General features: G+C 40.0%; 2 protein-coding genes across 2 annotated transcripts; both read right to left on the bottom strand.

The window, feature by feature from the left end:
• Positions 1-1995: 1995 nt before the first annotated feature.
• dbpb (D site albumin promoter binding protein b) lies at positions 1996-10622 on the bottom strand. Its single transcript, XM_084385608.1, has 5 exons — positions 10038-10622; positions 9501-9751; positions 7462-7917; positions 5157-5410; positions 1996-2991 (listed from the first exon to the last, which is right to left on the bottom strand). Exons 2-5 carry the CDS (start codon positions 9694-9696, stop codon positions 2776-2778), a joined length of 1122 nt encoding a protein of 373 aa, XP_084241734.1. The 5' UTR covers positions 9697-9751; positions 10038-10622; the 3' UTR covers positions 1996-2775.
• A 2370-nt stretch (positions 10623-12992) lies between these two features.
• On the bottom strand, positions 12993-16763 carry LOC311275984 (uncharacterized protein). Its single transcript, XM_084385376.1, has one exon. It carries the CDS (start codon positions 16684-16686, stop codon positions 14356-14358), a length of 2331 nt encoding a protein of 776 aa, XP_084241502.1. The 5' UTR covers positions 16687-16763; the 3' UTR covers positions 12993-14355.
• Positions 16764-18872: the final 2109 nt, after the last annotated feature.

Here is an 18872-nt window from a genome sequence, read left to right as displayed (position 1 = left end):
ACAAATAATTAAATTTATCATTTTTTATTACCAATAATCATTTGTGATTAGAGTTTCTTTTGTCCATATATTTTCTTCACAAATATCTTTCAACCCTATTTTGTATGATTTTATATATTTGAGCACCTCTTCATTTACTGTAGTGTTGAGCGGGGCACAACCTAACGCGGGGCTAGTTGTAACACACTTGTTTTAAATACTTCCACACATGATAGCATGACGAAACTTTTACTGTGCATTTACTAGTTGCCATATCAACACCATAATAAAGAAAAAATGACGGCAAAATTCAGAAATCTTTGGAAGATATCACTGACCATTTATTTGACCATAGCAAAAGTACATTTCTTGTTCATTTTTCATCTGTTTTTTTGTGTTTGTTTAAAATTAGACAAATCTGATACTATTTTAATCTCCAATTTGTTATTTAACAGTTTAACAGTATCAGTTTACCAGCAGAAGACACTAGCCAGGTTTAAACCCCAGTTACGCAGGTAGGGCATGTTAGAGTATTAGAGCTATGCTATTCTATATGAATTATATTGAGAAACCATGAGAAAAAGGTGACTAAAGACTGAGAATCAATCTTCAGAAATGATGCAGAAACTGCAGTTCATGACAGCATTGAGTATTAGCTTGATGGTAGAAAGGTTTTCTACAAGCTACATCTGTTTGACAGACTGCTGTTTGCGGTGCTTCCTTCATGCCGATTAAAATTCAAGAACACACATCATCCGGATCTGCGCTTTATTAATGAACAATTTTTTTTAGTAAGGAAGTGGAAGATACTACACTTGGTAGCACAGAATAGGCACAAACGACATACAAAATAATCAACCTTAGTGTTTAGTGAGTAAGAACAAGAGTTTATTTGTGGTCTTGGAGAAAAAGACTACATTCCCCTGCATTACTTTGGCTAGGTGCAGTGTGGGTAACACTGATGCATTAGGGCATTTGTACATCAAGAAAACAAGAGTCACAACACAAAATGTTCATAGTCATCCACATGTGGAAGTGCAGAAAAGTAAGGACTACATTACCCCAAAATCCATCTGCAAAAAGTATATTGTCACTGATGAGAAACAGGCAGCAAATTACTGGGTAAAAAAGGCGGTTTGCTAAAACACCTACATGCACAAAAAAGAGAAAGACAGAGCAAATGGTATGATGGGTCTTTATAATGCTAGTGCGCAGAAATAAAGAGAAAAAAATCCATTTATTTCGGGGAAGCAGTTTGTGATCACCAAGGGCACCAGTTTTTGTTTTTTTTCCCAGTGTTCCTTTGATACACAAATTGACCTGGCTGTCAGGACAACACTTCTTCTATAACTGGTGTTGACGATGAATGCTGTAACAAAGAGGAACTGACAAAATCTCCACAGCTGAGAGGAGACTTGTGGGGGGGGGGGGATATCAAGGAAATAAAACAACAAAAATAATAATTCATTCGTAGTATCAACAACAATAGTAATAATAATGATCAGATCAATAATAATTCATAATAAGTGAAGTTACTTTAATGGTCGTTAAGGAAAGAAACAGACATGACTGGAGAACCAGCGAGGAACCACAAAACTAATAGATTTTGAAACATTTGTACTGACACCAGTAAACAGGTTGTAAAAATTCAATATTGTTTCAAAAAAAGTAAGAGCGCTCATTGGCTTCAATGTGTTTGCATATACAGGTGCAAAACCAGCAAAAGCGCAGACATAGCCAAATGTCTACATGTCAACCTGTTTTGAAATGCAATTTCCCGTGCTTCCAATATAAGAAATCAGGATATATATATATATATATATTCAATCCATAGAGGTCCAAATTGTGTTTTTGCACAGCAAGAACAGCCTCTGCAAGTTCACTTACGATCTGCACGTTGTGGATGTGTGCTGATGCTAAAAAGCTGTTTTTTGTTTGCAACTGTGAGTCAGATTCCTATAAAAAGATGAGTACATTGTAGACAGGAGAGTTCACCAAGGAAATAAACACAAAAATGCCAATAAAATATGTGACAATTAATGCATGTCTTTCTGAACCATCTCCTCATCATCATTACATGTTTAGTTTTCCTTTGAGAATGACAAACAAATATCAGCAGTAAACTGATAAACAATGGTTTTCCCCAAAGAGTTGAGATGCACCTGTCGTTTCCCCTCGTCCTTGGTTGTCCTCGGTCACCGTTGCCAAAATATTACACACAGGTTTATCACAACTTAAGTGCTTGAATAAATCTATATTAACATTTTTATACAAATTTAAATGTATATTTTTTTCTCCGTATTTTACAGTTTAATTTCTCTAGAAAGTTATTTTCTAAATCTTTAAAGTTCTGTGAAAGTCTAGGCTTCAATTTTTCTCCTTCACAAGAGTTGATCGCTTCAAAAATACCTCATGAATTGATTTTAAATTACAGTGATACCTCAACCAGTTCCCTCTATCTATACTTTACAGCCCTCCCAAAAATAGCTATAGAAAATATACAAAAATTAATTTCAAAATTTTCCTTTCACCATTAAGCATTGTTCTACCTTATAAAAATATACATTTCTCTCCATAATTAAAATCTTGCCATTGTACCTTACTAGGGAAAAAAAAACAGTTAAGAGAGGTGACATGCTCTCTCACTCCAGTTTGAAACTTGAGCTTTTGTGCCGTCTTTAGACATCCTTCCATATATTTGATGCACTTTCCATCTGTCTTTTAGCGTGACTATCATAGGAACATTCATTGCGTTCTCCATCCATCATCTCGTTTTGCGTTTTCTTCCTCTCCTTCTTATTGATCCAAGTGATGGCTCTCGTATTTGTTCAGGATGTTACGACACCGGCCGAGCTCTTTGCGCATGTCGGCTACCTCCTGTCTGAGTGAAGCGTTCTCACGCTCGAGGAAGGCGGCGCGCACAGAGATCTGGTTCTCCTTCAGTCGACGAGCGTCGCGAGAACGCTTTGCGGCCTCGTTGTTCTTACAACGCCGACTCCAATACTTCTCATCCTTCAAAAGAAAAAAAAAAAAAGTATACATTAGAACATGTCTACAACTGTACGTGTGGAGCTTTGCCAGATGTGTGACTGGGATTTGTGTGTGTTCGTATGTAAGTGTTCCAGGTTTTCCATAGCAACTCTGAGTGACATTCCAGCTAGAAATGGCTTTGAACCAGCAAACTGTCTGAGGTTTGACTGAGGTTCTGTGACTGTTCTCAAAGTGCCAGACGCAGGCTTGTGGTTCACACCACTCTGTCAGTAGTGGTGAGGAACAGTACATTTGATGTCATGAAAAAAAAAAAACAGTAACAAATCTTGTTTTAAAAACACTAAATACATTCTCATAAAAGTGTCAATTCCCATTATGCTATTTACTTTTTCAGTTTTTCGAAATCCAAATAATTATTTTACGTATTTATTCATTTAAAGCTGTCGGTTAGCCGTCATATGACATGCAGGTAAACAAAATATATTTTTTAGCATGCATTTTTGCATTTTTATGATTTTATTAATTATCAGCTTTTCATCAACTTGTGAACCCCTGCAGTTCCCTCACGAAAACCAGTTTGGGAAACCCTTATTTATTCGACTGGTCATTATACTTTAAGTTAATTTACTGTTTACAAGCATTCATTATTTAATGGAACAACAATGAAGTGGTTTTTTTTTTTTTTTTGACAAATGTCTAAATCTTTTTGTTCATACAATTAAAAGTCAATGGGGTCCAGTGTTGTTTTGAAGCAGTGTCAAAAACCAAAGCTAAAGCTAAACCTAAAGCTAAATTTTTTGTTAATGATACAAGTAAAGCTGACATTAAATAAAATATAAATATAAGATAAAAAACATAACCTTAATAAAACCTTCAATGAAAATGAGAAATGTGTCCTTGGCAACTAACTGAAATAAAAAAGCTGAAATACTAAAATAAAATTACCAACACAAATAAATAAGCTAAATAATTTTTTTTTTTTTTTTTTTAAGCACATAAAATGTTTCTACCTTTCTGTATTTCAGAACACTAAACCTCCTGGTTTCCTTTTATAAATGTGAATAATTTGATAGTGAATCTGTGCTAATGCAAGATAAATAAATAAACAAACAACACAATTACTAAAACATAAATAAAAGCAGGTTCAAAATATGAATAAATACTACAATAGTACATATATAATACTAAAATAACACTGTTTTGGACTTTCATTATTTGGACAAACATAGTGGAAACATTCTTCAAAAAAATAAAAAATTTCTTCACAATTTTTTGTTCCACAAATCCAGTTCCATAGGTTTGGAATGACATGAGGTCAAGTAAATGATGACAAATGATGTCATTTTGGCTTGAACTATAACTCCTTATATATAAATATATATATATATATATATATATATATATATATATATATATATATATATATAAACCTCATTAAAGAATGTCGCTTCCTTTCCAAGTATTCAAAACATCTATTTGTTCCCAGAGGAGAGGTCACTGTGATTACAAAGGAATTCCCGCTTTTGACTGCTGTGCCCTTTATAACAAAAAAGCTGACATATTTGAGAACCTCGGTTTCCAAGACATCTGCCTCAGAATCGAGACATGATCACATAATGGTACCACCCATTCCCTAATAAAGTCAATGACAACTGTCTGATACTTCATAATACTAAAACTATTCTATAATGGGTTTGGGGAACTAATGATGATTTTTAATACGTCTTATTTTAATTTTGAAATCTAGTTGTTATCAGTGAGTGACAATGTCACAGTGTCACCATCTGTACTGAAGCAAACATGCCTGACATCTGCATTACTGCATTTGCATAGAGGCATGAAGAACGCCAGGCCTGTTGGACAAAATGAGAGTGGAATTTTTCATCCAATAAGTGGCGCAGAAACTATTTCTACATTTCTGCCAAATAATCCGTTCGCAAAAAACTACACTGTGATAGATGACTAGTGGAGCTTAGATAGACAGCTACACAATAATATTGACTGTAAGCTGTTATAACAAAAAGTACATGTTTCACAAAATCCACATGTTCATATGACCAAGAGATAAGGAAAACATGTACCATCACAGCTGGCGAGATTATGAACATAAATCTCTTAGGATCTCTGTATATCTGATACATTATATGAATTATGTCCATAAAATGATGCTGCGCTGAGATTCTCACCTTCAGGTCATCAGGAACAAGCATCTTGCGAGCCTTTTTAATCATGGGCTGAGGTTTGAGCTCTTCATCACTGAAACGATGCCTGCGTGGGTCAAACGCCTCCTGTCCAGGCACACTCGACAGTGCGACGTCTGCGGGATCAGGGTCAAAGGACGGCACCACCTCATTGCAGTTAGCATTGGGTGGAGTAGGGAGTGGTGGACATGTAGTGGAAGATGGTGAGGGTGTTGGCTCCAAGCTGCCTGGTGGAGTGCCTGAAGGTAGACACAAAGTAGATGCCTTGATTAAGTCACGTTGCTAAATGTATGCATTCAGAATAATGGGACTCTCAAAACTGTACCCAGACGACCCACAAGGGGGCAGTAACAGGCAGCAAACAACAACTCAATCCACTAATCCGTCTCTTGTTTTTCCATTTTCCAATATTTCTACCCTGATCTCTGGATTTCAGAACATTGAAATGGTGGTTTCATTTTATAAATGCTTACTTTCATTCTACAAATAAATTGATAGTGAACTGATAGTGAATCACACACACACATATACATACATATATTATAGTTTTTCCCCCAAATATATTTAATATATACTTAACTTAGAACAACATACACATACACATCTGCAAGGAAATAATATGAGCTAGAGATAAAACACGCACACACACATACTCATAACCATACCCTGATAAACAAAATATATAAATTTATATTAAATTGATAAAAAAAAGAAAAAAAAATCTAAAGAAAGAATTAATAATAATACAACACACACACACATATATTTTTCCTAATAAAAAAAACTTAACTAAGTTACAACCCCATACACACCTGCATGAAAATAATATAAAATAATATTATATACTGAAAAGCTATTTATATATACATATATATACACACACATGGTTAAAATGAACCCTGTCACGACAGCACAACAAAACTACTGTTGCTATGTTTTGAAAATCTGTTTGAGCCATAAACCTAATCTAAAATCTGTAAAGTACCCTTAAGTGTAACTTTAACCCCATTTGGCAATGATCCTCTTTTTACTGTCCACTGTGGCACATGCACTGACACAGGACCTCTTTTTTTTTGAGAGAGCTTGATCAAATCTGTGGAAATATGTGATGTGATGGCTTCTGCATGTGCTCTTTAATCGCCCTGAACATTCTAAATATTTACCAGCAGCTCTTTTAATCTCTCTCTATCTCTTCTCAGCCACTACAGAAACGTAAACAAACATCTAATCGGAAGTACGGCATCAACTCGCCCTGAGTCATTCCATCTCAATCTTTCAGTTTCTCCCTGTCTGTTAGTCACACACACATACCTCCTCTCCTCTGCCCCTCCCCTGTCCTCGCTCTGCCTGCCTCGGCACGTGAGCGAGCGAGAGCACATGGACCAAGCGTGTGAGAAGAGGAGGAGATTTAAAAACATGCGAGCACAATCACAAACACGCCGTCTCTTCCTTTCATTCTTTGCTTCTGGCTCACCTGTGTGTCTCTCACTGTTTACTTACCAGCCTTTCAATCGCCATCATGTTCTCAGCTCTATATCACAATCTTTTCCTCTCTTTTCACGTGCTGTCATCCCTATTTATCTTTTTATATCCCCTTTTTCATTGCTGCAAGTCTTTTTACACAGTTCTAACCAGCCCATTCTTTTCATATACTGTAGCATCCAAAAACAAGCACGCAAAACTTTTCCCTTTTGATTAAATATTGCAATATTAAAGTGCTGTCAAATCGATTAATTGCGATTAATCGCTTCTAACATAAAAGTTTGTAAATATAATATAGCCTATGTGTGTACATATACATACATGCAAACAAACATACACACACACACACATATTTACAACCGTTTATGTTAGATGCGATTAATCGCGATTAATTGATTTGACAGAACCAATGTTAACACATACCTATAAAACACAACTCACGTAGAACACAACAGCTGCACACCCTCTAACACTCACTCCAAAAAAACGCCCAAACCTCTTGACAATCCAAATAGTGAAATAGCATCTATCCACACTCATAACAACACACACACCCAAACCATTAATACTAAAACTACACAGTAACACACACCCAAGGGACAAGCCTGGTGCTTTTTACAACTCGCAAACGGACAAAAATCCCAGGGAATTCTTGTAAGCAGAATTGGGGAAGTGTTTGAACCGCGTTAGACCTCATTTTCGGCCCACGGCATTTCCTTTCTTCATCTCTCAGACCGTTCGTCTCGTGGGTTTTTAACATCCTCTCTAGCTTATGTTCCGCAGCAGCAAGTTGCGAAAGAAAACTCACCGTGCAAGCAGTCTGCCGTTCCCATCATGCTTTGCGGCGTATGCATGTCCAGCCCAAGCAGAGAGGGCGAGGAAGAGGAGGTGGAGGATGTTGGTGAGGACGAAGAGGAGCAGTGTGGGGGCGAGGTGGGCAGGCACTGGGAGCCCTGGTTGGGAATGGCCGACTGAGAGCTTTGCGAGGGTATCTGAGCTGAGGTGGAGTTGGAGGTACTGTGCATGCTGCTCATCCCGTTCTCTGTCAGAAACTCCTCGAGATCCATGTACTGCAACTGGAACAGCCCGCCATCACATGGCAATGTTCGTTCCCATAGCAACGGGCCCAGGAAGGAACTGTTGTTGCTGTTTGAGAAGCTGCCAGTGCCTGCTCCATTGCTGTCAGTGGCTAGTCCATTGCTGCAGCCGTTGCGCATAGGACAACGGCCAAGAGAGTCCTCATCCATATCCAACCTGTCCTTACCTATAAGGAAAGTGAAATCCAATTTAATCTGCAGAAAATATTACGGTCATATCTCGAGCAATGTAAAAAGACATATTAACTATTCTTATGAACACATCTATTGACTTGACTTGATTTCAAGAGAGCAATATTTCTGATGGCGCTTAGATTACGTAGTTAGGGAAAGAATAGCACTTCCCAGCTACTTTCACATCCCTCTGGGAGAACTACCTCTGCAATGTCAACACATGTGAACAGCTCTGACTCTCGGTGCATCAATGCAAAACCAAGAGCCTTTGAAAAACCTTCCTTTAAACTTGCTAAAGATTAATGTGTTTTGACATTCCTGAAAGACCATGGTAAAGCGATTACAATGTTACACCGCAGTGACACTGCTTAACTCTGTATCACAGCAACAATACCATTGAACAACGGCTAAACGTTACAAAACTACTGTATTATGGCTAAACCAAAGCCATGACGCAAAAAGCAAAAGGCAACAGGCGTACACAACAGGCAGACGCGTATTGTATACCACAACATTACGCTAGTGTAACATTGCTCTGCTGTGGTATAGGCTGAGATATAGAGTAGTGTGGTACTGGTGAAGTTTAGTTGGTATAAAAACAATTCTAATGGACAGGCACAATGCGAAACTGAAACATTTTGAATTCGGACATGGCGGCTGAAGGTTTCCATCTAAAACTATTTAGGTGGGGTCTAAAATCTTAACAACACTAGTTAGGCTAAATCAGGCATTTTACGGTGCATTGGTGTGGAAACCGGGACCAGTAAAGGCAGTTTGAAATGAGACATTTCTGGTTTAGTTATACTGTATAAAAACAAACCATAAAAATGTAACTGCAACATGTGTTTTGTTTAAGTTTGTGTTCTTTTGTCTATGAAAAAACTGCAGACTGTCGCGTAAAATACCATTGCTTGAAAACAAACACAAAAAGAGCAAAAGCTGTTCTTGAATCATTTGAAATGCAGTTTCAGAACTAAACATGTTCAAAAGTAATGGCAGTGAGCACTTTTAATGTTAGATAATATGATTCCCAAGCATGCACATGGAAAATGGATTGACACTGGATTAGAGATTTTCTACTTGACTATTCAGGGTCAGTTTGCATTAATGGTAACTAGATAATCAGTACAAAACACTGACAGCAATCAATAAAGAAGCTTTTCCAATAATCACGTTGTATTTGCAGGCAATGGAAAACTTCTGTCTGTGTGGTTATGCAGGTCTGTAATGGCTAAAATGGCTTAGCCAATAGCTGACCTCAAAGTACCTGGGTAGAGAGCTAAGTGGCTGAATGGCCTAGCCTTGTTTATCTCTTCTACTAAGTCACATGTGATGTCCTGTCTGGCTCACTGAGAGATACGCACAATTGCACATGGCTCTGCCATTTGCCATGTGAAACCAAGCATAAAAAAAAATAATAAAAAAAACACTAATCGTAATAATCAGGAAACAACCTGGAATGGGGACTATTAACACATTATTTTGACTGTCTAAAGGAGCACACACAAAAGGTTGATAGAGAGCCTGTATATTATAATACACACGGAGTGTCAGGGAAGCAGGTGCGTTTCCTCACCCTTCATTTCACTACAGTCTTTGACGCGCTGGTCGCCCTTCACGGGAAGCTGCAGGAGCGACTTCAAATTTGCTGTTGAGTTTAAGTGTCCTCCGTTAAGTGAGCCTCCTGCCTGGCTACTGTTGCCAAACTGCGGACTGGCTCCGGCAGAGGGACGGTCCGGGGGAAGGAGCTGTGAAAGCGGCCTGGCCATCATCCAACGTCTGCCGGATTGAGCTCCCTTGACCGCTAGATGCTTGAGTGGTTCAGTACTATTGTGCAGCCGTCAAATCAATCACATGACAATTCATAGAGGAAACGAACAAACAAAATAAAAATAAAGGATTAGCATTAGTTCGAAGTCAAACAGAGCATATAATAATGTATCATGCATTTGCATTGAGTTCGTATCACTAGAGTAGGCTACTATATAAGTACACATAAAGTTGTGAAGTCATGCAACACGAGAGCGTGTTTACTTTAGAGACAGAGGAAAGACCTGCTCGGCTCACGTGCACCAGAGCATCTGACATTAAAGAAAAATACACTTTAAATTACCTTTATTTGAAAATAAGATGTTTAAACAAAGAGTGCCATTCTGCTTGCATTTGATTGTAGATTGGTCGAGTGGATAAAAATACACATTCCCAGTACTTCCAGAAAATTAGCTTATCTTATGTTGGAACTTTTAAAAAATATAGACGAATGTCCAGAATAGCGTTATGTCCAAGTCCAACGTGGGAAAAAAAGAAGCAATTGACCGGATATAACGGCTGCAGTAAAGAACAGTGGAGAATGGAAAAATCTGGGAGAATAAACAAAAAAATCCAATAATGCAAACGATAACTTGAGCGCGCTGAACTCCTGAATGCGTCGTCTCAAAATAACAAATGAAAACAAAACGAAGAAAGTGTTGCTGAGTCAATTTCTGCTGCGTAGTGCGATTGGTGGGATGTTGACGTTTTTTTCCATGCAGTCGCTCAATCGCTTTTTCTCCCTGTGGTCACCCCCTTCTGTTCAGTTCTCTCTGCATGTGAGTTGCCGCACGCTTTGAGCTTGAACCGTCCGATCTTTTCGCTCAGCTGGAACGAACACGGGCCGCTCACGTGACGTCACACCTCCCCGAGTAGAAGCGCGAACACTGCACGAAGAGGCGCATCACTGTTTAATATTAATAAGGCACGCCCCTCGTGACAGGCACGCTCCTCAGGGTGGGAAGCACTGATTAAAAACAAATTGTTCAATAATTTCACTCCAAGCTGTCCCGTTGACGCTTATGTTCGGCACCCAGGAACAACATGAACATGCGGCCACATAATTGGCTACTAAGTTGGAAAGTGGGCCGTTTTAAAGAGCATTAGAATTATCAGTGAAAATATGGAATAAGTTGTCTGTTTAACAACCTGTCAAGTTTCTACACAGTCCAATCAGAGAGCAAACTTGTGGGGAAAAACCTGTCAGGAAAATGGCACACTTTTTCACTTCACTAGTAATCCGGGGGAAACGTGATCACATCATGCGAGAGGAGATGGCAGCTACACGTTGTGTCTCAGAAACACAGACGCGCTCTCCAGTGCACATGGTGTCCGCACGCGGAGAGACGGCTGAGCTTTTTTGCTGCCATTGGCTGAGAGAAGAGAGGCTCCTCCCTGCTCGCCCAACCATTGGCTGCCGTGGAGAACAGCGCTCCGCCTATTCATCACACCCATGCTACAGCCGCGTGAGAATACAGAAACCGCATGAACCCAGGCGAATAGTGGCGCGCACACACACAACAGATTCAGAAATAAAGGAAATAGATTTGTTAGGGTCGAACCTTATGAACCCAACCTCACGAAAGTATCAAAGTATTATAATACTCAATGCAGATAACAACTCAAAATATTACTAGGCTATATGTCTGCAATGATATATGATACAACAAACTAATTAATAAGGACAGTAGAATGCAAAGAATGTGAACATGTAAAATACAGATTAGAAGGCATCTAACAGGGACATTTTTATTTGTTTTCCACATACTCAACACAAAAACAATAGGCGAATAAACCATCCATGTCTCTCTTGGACTCATTTTAATTCAATGCCTCCCTCGTACACACACACACACACACACACACTCGAGGACTCGGAGTACTTGTTCCGCCCACTATCAGCGTTTAATTCCATGTGACAGTTGTTCTGCTGGGCTCCCAGCTTCATGCTGTATTGTGGGATCCTTGCTGCCACCAACTGATCAACATGTGAAAGAGCAACGTTAAGTGCTAGAATGAATACAGCACTCTAAACGGTTAATTCTTTTTGTTGAGTTAATTTCACAACGTCATCACCTAGCTATCATTCAGCCGTACAGTGTATTGTGTAGGCTACAGTGCAGTTGATAAAATCTACAAACTATATAAATGAATTCCCAACAACTATAGCCTAGGCTATAATTCTATAAACAATCTGGGGTTAACATTGTGCATCATGTTCAGACAGAAACTGACCAGTGAATGTCCAAGTGCAGATCAAATGATGAAAAAAGGGCACTCAATACAGTTACAATTCAGTGGGTAAAATCTTTTTTATGGGCAACATGCATTCTAGCATTAGGCTACTAAATGATATTTGCCATTTAAAAAAGCAATTTTCTGTCTCGTATTAACACATCCTTTGTAGTTCATTGTCAGTGCTGGGTAGAGATACAAACTGTAGTCGTTTACCGATTCCAAATTACATTACAAAAATTGTAGTAAAGTTATCCATTAAACATTTACGGTAATAAAGTGAATTAAATGTTTAATTACACCAGGGTTTCCCAGACTGGGGTTCGTGAGTTTAATGAAAAGCTATTTATTAAATCATGATTTAAAATTAAATTAAATTAAAATTTAAACAGTTTTTTTATTTTACCTGCATGTCATGTGACCATTAACTGACATCAGAGAACTGTGCACTTAATTTTATTATTAACCTAATTTATTAACTTAAAATCTCAGGGGGTAGGCTACTTCAAGTAAACGTATTAGGTCAAAGAGACAAAAAAAGAAAAAAGAGGGGGAATCCCTGCATTGCATGTAAATATGAAATGATGTGAATTAATGAATCAGTGAATTATGATTCATTTACTGCCATTTTGGGCATAACATGTAATCAGTTATTCATAAGTACTTAATTTTTGGAATCTGATTACGTAATCCAGATTACATGTAATCAGTTACTACCCAGCACTGTTCATTGTCGTGTGCTACATCAAAATTTACCTAAATTTAGGGTATTTGTGTGGATATATACTCAGACACAAATGTTCCGTAATAATCACACTACTACAGGGTAAAAATGACCTTAAAGCAACAGAATATAATAAATATTTAAGCGTTGTAACAAAAACTAACAGAAGCAATAAATAAAATAATAAACGTTAAATATAACAACATCAGGAATATGTAAAATGAATATGTCTGCGTATTTTAATACAAGCAAATACATATGAAACATTGAGGTAACAAAATGATAAATGTGTAGATGGAATTAATGAGGATATAACATTTTGAAATTTTATTAAATGCTTGGGTATCATCAACAATCAGCTTATCATGTGTAAATAAAGTGATAGAAACATACGTATTACTTTTCTTCTTTTAAAGAAAAAAAAGAGAGGCTATAAGTAGTATGGCATCTCTAAAAGGTGAGAAAAGTACATGGGATACGTTTATAGTTGGCAAATGGACAGAATGTCACACATTAATACACTTAATCAAGACCTGATCTAAAGTGATAACTCTTACAATCACTCTTCCAACTACCTGAAGTGTAGCTATGATACAAAGATAATTGACCTTTGCTTAAAAAAACATAATAAAATATTGACACAATTTACATTACAGTACACTTACATTTTTCAGTTCCTCCCTTAAACTCTATACATAAACGCTACATTGTACTACCCATAATAAGTGTTGTATTAATTGTCACAATTTGGTAAGGCTTTTGCCTTTAGGGCAAGAATCTGTGAATTCACATCTTACATTTTTTTTAGTCCTTTGACTGGTTATGTGGAAAATCATATTCTTCCTGTTTAAGTGCTGGCGTTAACATCCTAATGCTAGTTTTCTTTCAAAAGAGTAAATAAATCAAAACAGGGCTCACATTTGATATTACAAAGTGTTAATCAACATTTGTTATTATACATTAATTTCTTTTGGTTCCTCTATTTAGATTTAAGGTACATTTTCAATTGGATTTGTCATGTAACCATGTAAGCCCACAGTCTTATCACTCACGCTGACCGTTCAATACATGGACAGCAATGTCCAACATGCAGTAATTTAAATACTCTTTAAAATAAAACACTCAACTTCCTAACAGGACCCCCTTTTCTCCTTTGGATACTGAATGCACTTTTTACATGAACAAAATCACACCTCCACACTTGCTCTAAGTGAACACCAACAACACAATATATATCAAAGACAGAATAATTCTACAGAGCATCTGTTGAGGAATAGTGAGCAATAGCCTATTGTTAGGGCACAGTACAATATTAGCCAAATAATTGAATCTTCATCTATTGCCATCCAAGGATCATTTCAATCTGAACAAGAATTTTCATCTTAAAAGACTGGTGTGGAATTGGATGGAGAGGCTAAGCATTTTTTCAATACAAATGCCTTTGATACATCTGTGAGTTTGTTGAAGGTGTGCATTTTTAGGGGTCCAAGTTACGAGAAGAAATGTAATGATTGAGAGAGAAAAGAAAATGGTCTCATGACACACAAGTCAGTCTACATGAGCAAAGGGTGTATTCAGTCAGGTATCTCAGGTATCTTTTGTCATGAAAATCCCAACACTTCTCTTCTTAAAGTGCATATGAAAATGAATTTAATGACATAACTCAGTGACTGTATTCCATATGCATGGTTGAAGAGTTTCCTTTGCACTCAAACCTCTTGTATGTTGCTCCCATGACTAATTTAACACAAAGAGACCTCTCTTGTCGAAACCTAGCCAACGTCCCTCGACACACCTTCTTGTGCCGTGTGAGGAGCATTGCATTCCAGAAACGACAGGGACAATGTTTACAAGAAAATGCTCTGTTGGTTAAATGGGAGCTTCTGTGAATGAGAGCTGAGAGGAACTTGCGAGACTGTTTTCCGCAAACTGGACATTTCAAACGATGTTGAAGGCCTCTCACTTTGGGACAATGTCTAGCTGCTATATGAACTTTAAGTGCTACCTGTTGTGAGAAGGTAGCACCAAGGCAAAGGGGACAGGACTTTCGTTTCAGAGGAACTTTGAGAGAACGAAGCCTGTGAAGCCTCAGTCCACCTGGAAGGCCCAGTTCATACACAGCACTTCCTCCACTTCCACGCCTGATTCTTACGAGCACAGCCATGCGCTTCTTAATTTTATGTTCTGTCCTGTGAATTGCTCTCCTTTTTCTCTTAAAAATCTTTCTTCTAAGAAGATTTCTTTGCCTTTCCCCAAGGGAAACTTCCACCTGTTCTCTCTCTACTTTTGCAGCCGGGGTCCATTTGTAGCCTATCTCCTCTCTCTCTTGCCGTCTTTTTTTTTTTTTTTTTCGTCTCCTCAACTCTTCTTGGCTTTGAAAAGTGTGGTGGTGTGTAGATTGAATCTCAGCTGAATGCTGCTGGGGATTGTGGTGTTGCTGATGTGGCTCTGATGGAGGCAAAGCAAGGGAATGCACAGGTATGTTTGGAGTAAGAGTATGCCTGTGACCAGTGTGATAAATGGGTTCACCCTTTATCCCAGTGTGTTGTTGATGCTGATGATTACAAAGAAGAGGCCCTGAGGAAGTTGATGGCAGAGAATGGGAATAAGATGAGGCATTAGATGAAACAGGGTGTGTAATATTGGCATCGGGTATATAGAACAGAGAAGAGTAGCCAGTTTGTGTTTGGGGAGGAGCCTGCTGGCTATGAAGAAGTCCATGTTGTTCGCCATGTGTGCCACTAGGTGGCGCAAGCTGAAGCAAAGCATTTGTAGCAGCTTCACTTTCTGATATCGAACCACCAACACTGTTACCTTCGCCTGTGCTTCTTTGAGCAACTGGCTGGCCAGTCCGTGTTAACCCATGCTGAGAAAGCCTGTGCCGTGTAAGGCTGTTAGAGTATGCAAAAGCCTTCCCACAGACTTCACAAGAAAACAGCTTTTCTCCACCACCCTCGTGAACTGTTTGGTGATGTGCTGTCAAGTGAAAGTGATGGCGGAATGATTTCCAGCATATAGCACATGTGTACAGTCTAGGAGGGGGCTGAGTGTTTGATGTCTGTGGTTTGACATCTTGAGAGTATGAATAGAAAGAAGAAGAGCTGTTTTGGCCCCCTTGAATCAAGCTGCCACCAGAGGATGGAGGATAGCTGTTAAGGTTTTCCCCACCTGGCGTTGTTGGCACTTCTTCCAGTTCACCTTTCTGGTGTAGCTTGCCATGTCTTTTAAGGCTCTGAGCATATCCAAAGTCCTTTCCACACAAAATACATTTGTAGTTCTTTTCTCCAGAATGCACTGTGTGGTGCTTGCTAAGATGAAATGCCTCTCTGAAGTACTTGCCACACACAGTACAATGGTGAGGCTTTTCTCCAGTGTGTATTCTGTCATGCCTCCGCAAAGTCTCTCTTCTTGCAAATCCTCGACCACAGACACTGCACAAATATGGTCTAATATCCCCACCAGGCCCTCCTGGTCTGTGAGAGGGCTGCCTTCTTTTAGGGGGCTCAACACCAACAACACCAGGTTCCTTTTTCTTGCGGGGCTTACGAGGACGCTTGGGCTTTCCACTAGGTGTCTGCTGATTTGTTTGCTGGTTGAGCCCCACTGCACTTGGGTTAGCATCACCTCTATAGGACTTTTCCAGGCCAGATGTTGATAACGGACCACTAGGCGAAGCAAGAGGCCCCAGACCCAGACCTCCAAGCAATCCACCAATGATATCCCTGCGATCATCCCCTCTACCTCCACTATGGGCAAGATCCCCGCTCATACAATTTGCAGCTGCAGCAGTGATGGCAGAAATGGCATTGTTGACCGAGCTAGTGACATCATCTTCAGAATCCTCTAACAGGGATGAAAGTGGGAGATGTGGCTGTTGATGATGCTGCTGGCTTTGGTTTTGTGGGTGTGGATGCAGAGTAGGAGCTAATGGTGCCTTCCTAAGTGCAAGCCCTGTCATGTTGCCACCACCACATGGGGTTGTTCCAGAATACATGTTACCTTGAGAGCGCTGGTCCTTGTAGTCATCACTGAAATCATCACTCCGGTAAGAACCTGCACAACAGACTAAACAGTAATAATGCTATGCACACAAATTTCACAGTGCCTTTGAAATTTTTTGACTTTGACTGGGTTTACTCAAAATAAACACTACTCTAGACGTTACTCACCCGCTGCATTAGTCGCTATTCCATCTTGGGAGCCCCCAGCTTTAATGCTCTTGCCATCAACTATATTACTTTCATGCTTTGATCTCGCTGTACGTCCTGACTTGCCACAGGTGCCAGAGGCTGCATGGTTCAAAAGAGACGTACTTTCCCGAAAACAGCGACCACAAGCTGGACAGCGGAATGGTTTCTCTTCATGGATTTTTTCATGGCGGGTGAGTGACTCACGGCGATTGAAAGCACGACTACAAGTAGTGCAGGCATAGGGCCGAGACCCAGAGTGGATGACCCCGTGTTGAAGGAGGTGCCCTTTTTTCTTGAAACCTTTGCCACACTCAGAACAATGAAAAGTCTTGTCATGACTGCCACACGAAGATGAGGCTGAGCTGTCTTGAGTAGAGTGGGGAATACCTGGATCAGAGGGATGCAAAACTGGGTTTACAATGTTACTTCTCGTGCCACTTGTGCCAGCTGTGGTTAGTTCATGACTACGTAGGTGCCTGCGCAGACTAGAGAGATGTGTGAAAGTTTTGCCACACTCGCCACAATGATAAAGGGGCTCTTGTTCAGGCTGAGATTGAGGTGGCATGGAACCATGGCTGGCTGTTTTAGAGCCGTTTGTCACCAAGACTGATGCTGTTGCAGAAGAGGATGCAGAAGATGATGATGAGACAACAGAAGTAGAAGATGAAGAGGTTAGGTGGGAAGAAGGGTCTCCACCAATACCTGACAAACCAACACCCCCACCTCCATCCAAGCCTTGTGTGCTATCCTGGTTCAGTCCCCCTGAAGTGCCACTGTTAGGGTTTGTAGAGATGTGACTGTTGCTGCCATTGTTGTTGTTGCTTTCAGTCTTTCTTTGTGGCAGGTAGCCAGCCATGGCTTTTTTTCTTCTACCACCTCCTCCGACACCACCATCCCCTTTTCCCTCGTCTTTTGATAAAGAAAGATGTAGCGGAAGAGGAAGTGGCAAACCAGCTTCCTGTTGCATCAGAGATGCTAGCTGGTTAGAGGAGAGTACCGGGATTCCTTGAAAGTCAAAACCTCCGAGCGAAGAATGCTGCGAGGAGGAGTGCAGTGGATGGTTTGGATGTGGGTGAGTGTGAGACAAAGTGTGAGGTGGTAGTTGCTGTTGTTGTGTTGGTGGCTGATGAGGCTGTGATAGAGAGGTTGAATGGCCATGAGTGTGTGAAGAATGAAGAGCGGGGGGTGGAGCAAGGGCTGAACTTGTTTCTCCAGCTGCTTGGCCCAGACCAAGACCAAGATGGTTATGACTACCTTGCTGAACTAAAAATTGTTCTAGACTGGAATTGGCCGGTACTCCAGAAAGAAAATACTGATTTGCCGCTAACATGCAGCTAAACTGTTGATGTAGGCTTCGGGCGTCAGACTGAGATCCTGCCAACTGATGACCCAAGGTAGTCACTGCACTACTGCTGGGAGGGTTATTGGAAGTTGAAACAGAACTTGAAGTAGATGGGGAAGAGGACGGTGGCCCAGGAGAGGCCTGAGGTACTGACAGGCCAGGATGCAACGGGGGTGGTGGTGGAACAGATGAAACCAGTCCTCCACTTGCACTACTGCTGGCAAAATGATCAAATCGTCCTACTCCTGAATGTAACTGGTCTTGTGCAAGGGTCGCCTCAGTTGGGTGGAATGAGCGCAAAAACTGAGGGTATCCACTCAAATGACTTCCACCACTGCTACTGCTTCCAGACATTTTGCCGGATTTCCTCAAACTTTGAGACGATGAAGACAGGGATTGCTGTTGTAGTGGTGGAGGAGGTGCACTCATTTTTGCAAAAATTGATGCAGAATCTGTAAAGGCACTCCCTCTAGATCCTTGTAGTGGGCCTAAGCCAAGTCCAGACAAAATTGACCCAGATGTCTCACCTTGCTGCTGTTGCTGGTGCTGTAACTGGTGTTGGTGAAGCTGCACTTGCTGTTGGTGTTGAAGTTGTCGCTCTAATCCAAGACCTTTGAACTGATGGGACTGGTGTCCGCTCAGCATCTC

The sequence above is a fragment of the Rutilus rutilus genome (genome assembly GCF_951802725.1).
Source record: "Rutilus rutilus genome assembly, chromosome: 17".
Taxonomy (NCBI): Eukaryota; Metazoa; Chordata; class Actinopteri; order Cypriniformes; family Leuciscidae; genus Rutilus; species Rutilus rutilus.
The sequence above is the reverse complement of the archived record's forward strand: the minus strand, read 5'-3'. Positions and strand labels throughout refer to the sequence as shown.

What these genes read in the sequence shown, in the direction of transcription:
- dbpb (XM_084385608.1), bottom strand. Translation starts at nt 9,696, where the DNA reads ATGATGGCCAGGCCGCTTTCACAGCTCCTTCCCCCGGACCGTCCCTCT. An exon ending in AGACTGTAGTGAAATGAAGG is followed by an intron (nt 7,918 to 9,500) that starts GTGAGGAAACGC and finishes CTTTCCTTATAG; the next exon opens with GTAAGGACAGGTTGGATATG. An exon ending in TTGTTCCTGATGACCTGAAG is followed by an intron (nt 2,992 to 5,156) that starts GTGAGAATCTCA and finishes TTTCTTTTGAAG; the next exon opens with GATGAGAAGTATTGGAGTCG.
- LOC311275984 (XM_084385376.1), bottom strand. Translation starts at nt 16,686, where the DNA reads ATGTATTCTGGAACAACCCCATGTGGTGGTGGCAACATGACAGGGCTT.